We start from the raw sequence: 12,020 nt of genomic DNA on the forward strand, positions 1-12,020 counted from the left end.
TATGAATATAAAATGTAAATGCATACACAAAAATCCATACTGCTACAAATCAGTCAAAGCAAGTGTTCTAATTATTTCAATTAAGAGAAAAAGTGAATTATATTATTTTGTTTATCCCCTGATAATAGAGGCTTCACGAGGGCAGGACTTTATCATGTTCACTGTTATGTCCTCAATACTTACAAAAGTGTTAGGATATAATAATCATGAAATAAATATTTGTTGAAAGAATGAATCCTATGCATATATATGAGATATATGATACATATCATACATACTGTATATCATATATATAGGATATATACATATATATGATGATGTATATATATACATGATATATATACAATCATATATATGACTGATACATATGACATATATATGAATCATATATATATGTATATCTAGCTAGCGGAAGGCTGCTACTTCTTCAATTCGAATGAATGTTGAATTTGAATGTGTTTTCTTTAACAGAAGGAAATATAGATGAATACTTTGCTATCAATGAGACATCAGGGGAACTCTCAACCACTCGCGCTTTGGACCGGGAGCAAGTCAACCATTTCACCCTGGTTATCCTGTGCTCTGATCTGGGGGATCCACCGAGGAGCTCTCTAGTGCAGTTGCAGGTGAGGGTTTTGGATGACAATGACCATGGCCCGTCCTTCCCCACGCTGCATTACCAGGCCTCCGTGAGAGAAGATGCCCAAGTGGGAACAGAGGTTCTCGTGTTGTCTGCCGTGGACAGGGATGAAGGTCTGAATGGACAAACTGAGTATTTCTTGGTGGATGAGGCTTTGGGTGCATTCACCATTGATGCCATGGCAGGCACATTGAGAACCCGCTGCACCCTGGACCGAGAAGCCAGATCTCAGCATACGTTTAGGGCTGTGGCCAGAGACTGTAGTGTCCAGGGATCAAGAAGCACCACAGTCATTATAAAAGTACATGTCACCGATGTAAATGACAATGACCCAGTTTGGGAGCAGAACCCCTTGGAGATTTTTCTTTCCCCCCAGTTACCTACTAACCAGACAACCGCTATTCTGACAGCCAGTGACCCCGACTTGGGACCCAATGGATCTGTCATTTTTAGTTTTGCAGAGACCCAGTCAGTGTTTTCTATTGATAAGTATACAGGAGAAGTTCAACTTCAGCACCACCCATCTTCGGAATATTTCCCAATCTGGCTGCAGTTACAAGTTAGGGACCAGGGGGTCCCAGCTAGGACAACCACTGGCCTCTTAGTCGTTCACATGGAAGGAGAAGATGTAAAGATTTCCTTCAGCCACCATCTGTATAAAGGGAATGTGACTGAAAATTGTGATGCAGGTGAGTGTTCCCTCAAGTTTTTATATATTGTACCAGTTTGGGCAAAGTGATTAAAACTAAGGATTATACAACAAGAGTGAGATTGTGGGTTCAGTCACAAATTTCTGAGTTCAGCAAACTTTTGGTATGCCAATGTTCATCCATAGTATAGTATTAGAACAGTACCTTCAAATATAGTAAAATACACACACACACACGCAAACTTTAGAGACAACAGAGAGTAAAAATACTGAAAAATAAATCATTTAGGGCTTTTGACGTTTGAGTTAACATCAGTTTACAACCTCAAAAAAACCCTTTATTTAAATGTATCTGAATTCCTTAACAAGTGTACATTTCCTAAAGTACTTTCTTAGAAGTACAATAAAAAAGGAGATACGTTGTGATTAAAGGCTTGGGCTCTGCCTGAGTTTAAATTTGAAGTAAGTCATTGCGCCTCATTGGGTAGTCAAAGCTGTCTGAGCCTCGGTTTCCTAATCCATAAATTGGGGATAAGAATCATGCCTACCTCATTAGGTTCTGGGGGGTGAATAAGCCAGTTCACGTAAAGCACTTAAGACAGCGTCAGACACACCGTAAGCATGTAGTAAATAGAGACTACTAATACGAGTATCATTATTCATTTTGATACACTCAGCAGTGGTTTTTGAACGGTGCAGTAATATCTGATCCTCAAAGAATTCAGCACAGTTGAGACCAGGCTTTTGTGAACAGAAACTATTTTACCTAATAATGCTGGATTCTTTTCCAATTACTTCCTTACATTTATGCCATAACGGGAAATGTAAATAAAAAATCAGTTTTAATTATCTTTCTAATCCCAAAGTGAAAAAGCTTCCTGTAGATACTTGTGAATTAAAAGACACCTGACCTGGGTAATTATATGTAACTAGAGAGCGGAGAGATGAGTCTACTGATTCTTTCCACCCATCAGGCAAAGCACATGGACTCGAAGAGGAGAAGCTTGATTGCTAAAGGTGTGCAGTGTACTGTGCACCTGCTCTTGGCACTTTTTGTTTGAGTTTTGTCATTTTGTCATGATTCAATTTCACTTTCCCCATACCTGCAGAAGGCATTATTTTTTTAAAAAATTTCTTTTCAGTGTTCCAAAATTCATTGTTTCTGCACCACACCCAGTGCTCCATGCAATACGTGCCCTCCTTAATACCCACCACCGGCTCCCCCAACCCCCTACCCCCACCCCTCCAACCCTTAGTTTGTTTCTCAGAGTCCACAGTCTCTCATGGTTCGTCTCCCCCTCTGATTTCCCCCAACTCACTTCTCCTTTCCATCTCCCCATGTCCTCTGTGTTTTTCCTTATGCTCCACAAGTTTTGAAAACCATATGATAATTGACTCTCTCTGCTTGACTTATTTCACTTAGCATAGTCTCCTCCAGTCCCATCCATGTAGATACAAAAGTTTCCATGGTTTGGCGACTGTGCCCATTGCTGCTATGAGCACTGGAGTACAGATGACCCTTCTGTTCACTACATCTGTATCTTTGGGGTAAATACCCAGTAGTGCAATTGCAGATTCACAGGGTAGCTCTATTTTTTTTTAAGATTTATTTATTTATTTATTTCATAGAGAGAGAGAGAGACAGCGAGAGAGGGAACACAAGTAGAGGGAGTGGGAGAGAGAGAAGAAGCAGGTTTCCAGCCAAGCAGGGAGCCCGATGCGAAGCTTGATCCCAGGACCCTGGGATCATGACCTGAACCGAAGTCAGACACTTAATAGACTGAGCCACCCAGGTGCCCCTCTATTTTTAATTTCTTAAGGAATCTCCGCACTGTTTTCCAAAGTGACTGCACCAACTTGCATTCCCACCAACAGTGTAAGAGGGTTCCCCTTTCTCCACATCCTCTCCAACACAAGTTGTTTACTCTCCTATTAATTTTGGCCATTCTAACTGGTGTTAGGTGGTATCTCAATGTGGTTTTGATTTGAATCTCCCTGACGGCTAATGATGATGAACATTTTTTCATGTGTCTGTTAGCCATTCGTATGTCTTCTTTGGAGAAGGGTCTGGTCATGTCTTCTGCCCATTTTTTGACGTGATTATCTGTTTTGTGTGTGTTGAATTTGAGGAGTTCTTTATAGATCTTGGATATCAGCCCTTTTTCTGTACTGTCATTTGCGAATATCTTCTTCCATTCCATGGGTTGCCTCTTTGTTTTGTTGACTGTTTCCTTTGCTGTGCAGAAGCTTTTGATCTTGATGAAGTCCCAAAAATTCATTTTCGCCTTTGCCTTTGGGGACATATCTTGAAAGAAGTTGCTGTGGCTGATGTTGAAGAGGTTACTGCCTATGTTCTCCTCTAGGATTCTGATGGATTCCTGTCTAATGTTGAGGTTTTTTTATCCATTTCGAGTTTATCCTTGTGTACGGTGTAAGAGAATGGTTGAGTTTCATTCTTCTACACATAGCTGTCCAATTTTCCCAGGACCATTTATTGAAGAGACTGTCTTTTTTCCACTGTATATTTTTTCCTGCTTTGTTGAAGATTATTTGACCATAAAGTTGAGGATCCATATCTGGGCTCTCTACACAGTTCCACTGGTCTGTGTGTCTGTTTTTGTGCTAGTACCATGCTGTCTTGGTGATCACAGCTTTGTAGTAAAGCTTGAAATCAGGCAACGTGACATTTTTCTGAAATTAATTTATTTATGTCAGAGTGAAAATATCTATGTTACACATGTTATACTACCTTTTCTATGAAAAGAGAATATTCAGTTTAACACTGAATATTAAATTAGGGTTATTTTCAATTGCAGGTTATTAACTTGACTTTGATCCTTTTTTGGAATTATGGTAATCTCATAGGTTGCTTTCCTCAGAAGACCTCTCATTTCTAAATTATCCTAATTTAGAATTCTAATTCTAAACATAATCAAAAGTCAATTGCAGTTATCTGAATTAAAGGAAATAATAGTGACTTCCAAACTAAGTCAGAAATTTCCAACCTATATTCTTTTTTTTTTTTAAGATTTTATTTTTTTATTTGAGAGAGAAAGCGAGAGACAGAGCATGAGTGAAGGGGGAGGGGCAGAAGGAGAGGGAGAAGCAGACCACAGAGCAGTAAGCCATATGTGGGGCTTGATCCCAGGACTCCGGGATCATGACCTGAGCCAAAGGCAAATGCTTAACAGACTGAGTCACCCAGGCGTCCCACCAGCTTATATTCTTATGTGTAATGAGACTTCCATAGAAGCGTTACATGTTAAACAAATGAAATACTTCCTAGAGCTATAATTCTATTACTCTTAAGAGGCATACATTCCAACACTGGAGCAGAGCCTGATGGAAAGTAAAGTTAACATTTTCTAAATAGTATAGCGCAAAATACAGTACATTAATCAATCTTGAAATTGATCTGATAAAATTGTAGAATTTTGGGGTGCTCGGGTGGCTCAGTCAGTTAAGTGTCTGCCTTCAGCTCAAGTCCTGGAATTGAATCCCACATCAGGCTCCTTGCTCAGGCTACTTCTCTCGCTTCCTCTGCTTCTTCCCCTGCTTTTACTCTCTCTCCCACACTCACGTCAAATAAATAAATAAAATCTTAAAAAAATTACAGAATCTTTGAGCCCAGCCTTCTGTCTGCAGTGCAAATATGAACATTTCTCTAAACATCTTTGACACTCAGTCTTTCCATCTCTCCTTGAATATTTTGGTGACTGAGAGTTTAGAAGGGTGGTTCTTGAAATTGGGTGTGAAACAAATGATTTGTAACTCTCTCATGAAGGTTCTGCGTCATTAGGTCTGAAGTCCAAGAATGTTTCTAACAAACTCTGCAGGTGATTTGACTTCAGGGCAATGTTGGAAAATCTCTTCATTTGGGAAGTCATTCATATGTGGAACCTCGCTCTGCATCCTTTCGGTCTCTCCATAAATCTAGTTCTGCCCTCTGGAACACTCCACTGCTCTACACAGTCACTTTTCAGATATTTTATTTGCTCTTTCCATGAAGCATTTTTATTTTATTTATTTATTTATTTATTTATTAAGATTTTATTTATTTGACAGAGATCACAAGTAGGCAGAGAGGCAGGCAGAGAGAGAGAGGAAGGGAAGCAGGCTCTCTGCTGAGCGGAGAGCCCGACGCAGGGCTCTATCCCAGGACCCTAAGATCATGACCCAAGCCGAAGGCAAAGGCCCTAATCCACCAAGCCACCCAGGCGCCCCTGAAGCATTTTTTTTTAAATGAGTATCCAGTACCAGGTACTTTTCTACTGGGATATATTGGTGAACTTGTCCTTGGGTGGCTTACATTCTAGCAGGGATAGACAGACAGTGTCAATGAACCTGATAAATAACTATAGTGTATTTAGATGGTGACAAGAGCCATTGAGTAAAGAGAAAGCTGAGGAAGGGAAGAAGGAATTGGGAGGTCTGGAGTGAGGGGCAAATTGCAGTTTTAAATAGTAGGTAAGGGCAGGCATCATGGAGCGGGTGCATTTGGGCAAAGACCTCAAAAGAGGAGACAATATATTTGGAGGTAGAGTATTTAAAAAAAAAAAAGGGAAAAGGTAGCAGTAGCTTTCCTGGTTTGTTCAGTAAACAGCAAAGAGGCCTGTATGATGGGACCAGAGTAAGCAAGGGCAAGAATAATAGGGAAGGAGGTCCAAGGACTAACAGACCACCTGGGGGACTTTGACTTAACGTAGCTTCCCCTTCTTTAAGTCATTCAGTTGTTCTTCACATAATACGGTTTCCAAACACTACCATTGAATGTTCACATCCAGTATAAATTCAGCAGAGTAATAGGCATTAAGTATATTACTCCTCAAAAGAATGAGTCTGGATGTCATCATTGTTATCACACTTTGTGACGTTAGTGAATGATATTTCTAAATATCAAGTAATGTGCCTGGGCTTTCCCTAAGTGCTAGAAGGTTCTTTCTCAACTCACTTAGAATCAACTTGTTTGCAGAATTAAACCTAAATGAGAGTCAATATCTAAAGCACCCCAAAGAAAACATTTCAATACAAAATTAAGTTATGGATTAGCAAGTATAACATTTGTGGTTGAATTCAGGAGTGAATTAAAATCACACTAATAAAAACTGCTGTGGGAGTGTAAGATTTGCACCTGTTTTCATTTTTGCCATGTGCTGTTCATTGGTATGTCACAGGTTCACTCTGTTGATAGGAGGCAACCCTTATGGCAGGAAATGACCTTGATTTTAGCGTCTTGCCCCTCACTCAGGCAGTGTCTCATCAAATCTGCACACCTTCATTGTACTTGCAACCATCACAATTGGATTAATCAATATGGTTAAGAGTAACCTAGTCTGAGATAAAAAGTGAGTGCAGAAGACAGTGAAGAACAAATTACTTTCTCACCTCTGAAGGTGTGCCTCCTGTTTGAGCTTCAGTCAGGAAAGCTAATGAATTAATGGATGGGAAGCCTTTATCCTGCTGTCCACATCACTGTTTTCTTTCACCTCCAATAAGAGCTGTCCTTCTTAATCCTCTTGTATTTAGAATTACTGAATTAAATTTAACTGTTACTTTTAATAACACTTAAGGCTCTAAAAATCTCTATATTAAATCTTACACATCAAGACAACTAGGAATATTTGTGGTTGTATTATGAGCATATGGAATGCATAAACATTCAGGTAGGTATATTTCAAGACATCTGAAGCAACGGGTTGGGACCTTGCTGTGAAGAGTTAACTATGACGTATGAAGGGCATAAAGTCTACACTGAGAGAAAAACTCAACTTTGCATCAAACGGGAAGGAGAAAGAGCAGGAAAAGATGACAGTTAAGTAGGCCATTGAGGGGCGCCTGGGTGGCTCAGTGGGTTAAAGCCTCTGCCTTCGGCTCAGGTTATGATCCCAGGGTCCTGGGATCGAGCCCCATATCAGGCTCTCTGCTCAGCAGGGAGCCTGCTTCCTCCTCTCTCTCTGCCTGCCTCTCTGTCTACTTGTGATCTCTCTCTGTCAAATAAATAAATAAAATCTTAAAAAAAAAAAGTAGGCCATTGAATTTGATTAGATGCCACTAACCTACACCCAGTTCAGCAAGGTTTCCTAACCTCCTGTGAAAACAGCTGACAAGGTGTGTAACATATTGATGGACATTTCAAGCTAGCCAAAGCTTCACCTAAACCCAAATTCAGTTCAGACTGCCAGATCATATAGACATCAAAAGGTGTTTTGTTTTGTTTTGTTTTGCTTTTAAATTCCAGTGGTTTTAAAAGACTGTAAATCCATTGATTAGTGCTTGAATGGCCTTGATATAAATTATTTAATAATTTTATAGCTTCCAGGGTTATTTCCTCCCACAGATGTCTTCAGTTTTAAACTTTTTTTTTTAAAGATTTATTTATTTGAGAGAGAGAGAGCAAGAGACAGAGAGAGAGTGCATACAGTAGGGAGAGGGGAGAGGGAGAAGCAAACTGCCCAGTAAGCAGGGAGCCAGACATGGGGCTTGATCTCAGGACCTTGGGATCATGACCTGAGCCAAAGAGCCAAAGACTCTTAACCGAATGAGCCACCCAGGCACCCCTAAATTTATTTTCAAATGAAAAAATATGTGCTTATTGGAAGTTTAAATTTTCTGTGGGTTACTCAAATATCTTACCACTAGATATCACTTGACATCATGAATGAATTATTTTTTGTATTATCATACATTTTCATCACCCTAAACTAACTTTAACATTTAAATATTCTTTTAAGAAAATGAAAAGTTAAAATAAGTAACTCGGATGTATTTATATTTGTTTAACATTTCTTTCTTGGAAAGGTCACAGGTTTGAGTCTTGATTAACATTGCATTCATCTGGGGTGCCTGGGGCACTCAGTTAATTAAGCCTCTGCCTTCAGCTCAGGTCATGATCCTGGGGTCCTGGGATCAAGCCCCATGCTCCCTGCTTAGTGGGGAGTTTGCTTCTCCCTCTCCCTCTCCCTGGCACTCCCCCTGCTTGCACGCTGTCTTTCTCTTTCTGACAAATAAGTAAATAAAAGTCTTAAAAAAAGAACAAACATTGTATTCATCAACTGACAACGCTAAACTTAACGTCAACTGTTAAAATGATAACTAGCTCAGTGTACAGTTCCTGTTTGAAAAGCAGCTCTTTGATAGGTAAAATCTCTTTGAGAGTTGGTCATGATGTGTTCACTTACTCACCCAAAGAGTCACTCTCCCGGATACCATTTGCCTCCAAGAGAGAGGCTGCCTCTACAGCAATGGGGAAGAGAGTTGAAAGCCAAGTGATTCCCCTCTCTTTACTCTTGCGTCTGTTCCTCTTTGACCCAGGTGAGAGGAAATCGAACTGCCCTGAATTTTTTGAAGGGAAAAATAAACCACTTCATTGTCAGTGGTGTTTCAATCCATTAAATAATTTAAATGAACCTTCTGGAAGGCAGCATTTATTTCTTGTTTCACTTCCAGTGCTCTGATGATGAGGCTGAATCAGCAGTCACAGTCTCCGGTGAGGACTGTTTACAACTTCATGTATTTCTTTTAGTTCCCATGAGGGAGGAAAATGACATTATTAATGGTGTGGGCGCTGTAGTTGAAAGTAAATGCTCAGACCTTAAAAATCTTGAAATAAAATTAAAACAATAAAATGCCCCATGGGGGCATTCTAACTAGTCAATTACGTTTATTTAATTTTGTATCATAGACAAATCTAATCTTGGTGGTTCAGTGGACAACCCCTTCTTCTGGCCCTCTTGCAACTGATCCAGTAAATATGGGCTCTTACTCTTGGTAAGCCGGGCACATGGATGTGGCAGATTGTGTGAGAGAAGTTAGTGTAGTTGAGTGGGTCACACTCACAGTGAACAAGCTCTCTTTCTCCTCCTATAAAGTGGACAGGTGAAATGATTTCCTCACAGGGCTACTTTAAGGATTAAATGAGGCCGTACAGTGTGCTGGTCATTGTTTTTATTGTTCTTATTGCTATCCTCCTCTATCTCAAATCCTTCATTGAATTCTCTCAGGTTCACTGGGTACAAATTCCTACCAGAGTAATTAGTTATTACATAGCTATTCTATAAAACAGTGAAATGCTTGAGTGTTTAAAACCCCATTATTTCCTTCTGCTCTGTTCTAACTCCAAACAAGATAATAATTATACTTTTTAAGGTGACAAAGTTCCCATAACTGTGGAAGTTGTGGGAAGAATTCCCATAATTTATGTCATCCAGAACTTTGGAATAGGGGCCAACATATACATTTTGATGATCATGAAAAAAAGAGAAGCAAATATTACCTGTCATCCCTTTTTCATTATTTTATTTAAGGCCAGTCTCATATTTGGAATGAAACTTGCTGGTGTGAGTGCTATCTAGCCAGCTGTTTACAAACAGAGAGGAATTTCCTCACCTTTCCTCCCACTAAGCTAGCTCTGGAGGAGACAGAAAAGAATGCCTTAGAAGGCGTCAGCCTGTCTCAGATGGAGATAAACATCTTGGGGTACCTGCATGGCTCAGTTGGTTAAGACTTGACTCTTGGTTTTGGCTCAGGTCATGATCTCAGGGTCCTGAGATTGAGTCCTGCATTGGGCTACATGCTCAGCTGTGAGTCTGCTTGAGACTCTCTCCCTCTCCCTCTGCCCCTCTCTCATGCTCTCTCTGTTTGTCTCTCTCTAAAATAAATAGAACAAATTAAAAAAAAAAAGATAAATGCTTTGTAAGGCAGCTTTCATCTTTGCAAATTAACCCATCTTACACCTGGGCCTCAGCCATTATAGGTTAAAAACCTCATTTTATTAACACACCAGGGAGTTCTTCCCCCAAGGTTGGGACATACTAACAAATAATAAAGAGTCTGATACATGATCAGAATGTCAGTTTTTATGTATATGAAGAACTATGATTGCCAAGTGGATTACAATAGTTATGCCAGGATGATCTGGTCTTTCTTTCTAGAACAAAGGACACAGGAAGCCATGCTCATAATCCTATAGTTGCTTGTTAATCCTAAACAGTTGCAGAGGCTCTCGTGAGCTTTCCAGTGTGATGTTGATGGCCTTTAAATTACCAAAAGAGTGACAAAACAGCTTTTATATCTAGCTGACTTTGGAGGTCTGGTGAAGGCCTGGGGAGAGATCCGAGTTAGGAGGGTGCTGTGGTAATCCATGTGGTAAATCACCATAGAGACACCTGGGGAGCTTTTAAAAATTACTACTACCTAGACATCCACAACCCCAACCAATTAAATGAGATTTTTGAAGATATACCAGACATTGTGAATTGGTGGAAACTTCCACATAATTATGCACACAGGCCAAGGGAAGGGGTAGAGAGAAGGCCTAGAAGAAATCCAAAGTAATGGCAATATTTTACAAGGGTTGAAGTAATGTATCTCCCAAGAGACTGAGGTTGGGGGGCTGGCAGGGGCATCACTGATAATTCCTGGGAGGGTAGTGTTGGACAGGAAAGCAACTCATTCGAGAAGCAGGAATGGTCAACAATTGCTAATTGGCAGCAGAAATTAGGTGAAATAGGGACTGAAATGTGACAGCTAGCTCTGTCAGAGGCCTGTCCCCAAAGGGGAAGTGCATGAGGTGATGGGCTGTCACCCAGTACTCAAAGAGCCTCTCACCCTTGGAGTTGAGGAGTGTTGCCTGAGATAGTCTAAGGATGTCATCTTGGCATGAGGAGGTAAGAATATGGTAGAAAAGAAGGCACTTCTTAAAAAATTAAGTCCATGCATCAAATAAAAAGGACAAGATAATAAAAGAAAATGACACAACTAGCCACATCAGGAGCTGTGAGAGTCCAGAAAGGAAGGTCTGGAGAACAAGTTTGCTCTGGTAAAACAGTTCAGGATTTGGCCAAGAATAGAGACCAGGAGCTGAGACCACCTAAATGCTCTCCAGAGTCAACTGTGGCTGTTTCCAGAAACTGTGTGCAGCCAAATAAAATTTAGTAACTTTGGAGAGGATGGGGAACAGTAGGGAGAATGAAGTGTCTAGAACTTTTATTTTAGAAGCCGAAGTACAGGGAAATGCAGAGCAAATTGTTGGGGGGGGGCGGCCAGGGTGGAGAACTCAGTCTGTTTTCACAAAGCTGGGCCGTGAAGGGTGACAAAGGAATGTGGGTGGCAATGGCTTGAAGAGTCCTGAAGATCAGAGCGGCATTTTGTTCTTTTTTTTGAAAGCTGGGAGAGATTTGGATATTTGTGATTGATAGCACTGTAAAGTTTACCAAGAAATGTCATTTATCTTTTAGTAAAACAGAATAAAACACGTAGAAATATCAGGATTTCCTCTTTTTCCTTTTTTTGTTTTCAATTAGCATCTACTATTTCTGGATGTTGAAACTTGGTTTCAGATTTATGTATTACCAGGACAGCAGTACATCTTCCTAAAGCTGCGACAGTCAAATGGAATCATTGAAATAGTTTAGTACAGTACTCATTATGTGGCAGCTAAAAACATCTTAACAGGCATCTCTTTAATCTAAGGAAAGCATATATTTAAAGATTTTTTGGGAGACATTTGCATTGTTTCTTGAAGTAACTGGAAATATGTCAGATATCTAACAACCGAAGTCGAGAATCACTCATATAGAAAAGTTGTGCAAACTTTCTTTCTGGACATGGGTAGGCTCTGGATTCTGGCTGGCTTGGGAACTGCAAAAAAAAAAAGGATATCTCTTGAAAAATAAAGAAAATGTGAAGTCTGGTCACCAACCTAGGGATACAGACGAGACAGGGAATCATTGG

General features: G+C 40.1%; 1 protein-coding gene across 1 annotated transcript in view; it reads left to right on the forward strand.

Moving 5' to 3' along the window:
- Positions 1 to 12,020, forward strand: part of LOC125094097 (protocadherin-23-like) — a 127,140-nt gene that overhangs the window by 69,675 nt on the left and 45,445 nt on the right. Inside the window, exon 13 of the mRNA XM_047719830.1 lies at positions 472 to 1,329. Within this exon, the coding sequence (XP_047575786.1) occupies positions 472 to 1,329 (858 nt within the window). The remainder of the gene's footprint in view (positions 1 to 471; positions 1,330 to 12,020) is intronic.

This window comes from Lutra lutra, chromosome 2, assembly GCF_902655055.1.
Source record: "Lutra lutra chromosome 2, mLutLut1.2, whole genome shotgun sequence".
Classification (NCBI taxonomy): domain Eukaryota; kingdom Metazoa; phylum Chordata; class Mammalia; order Carnivora; family Mustelidae; genus Lutra; species Lutra lutra.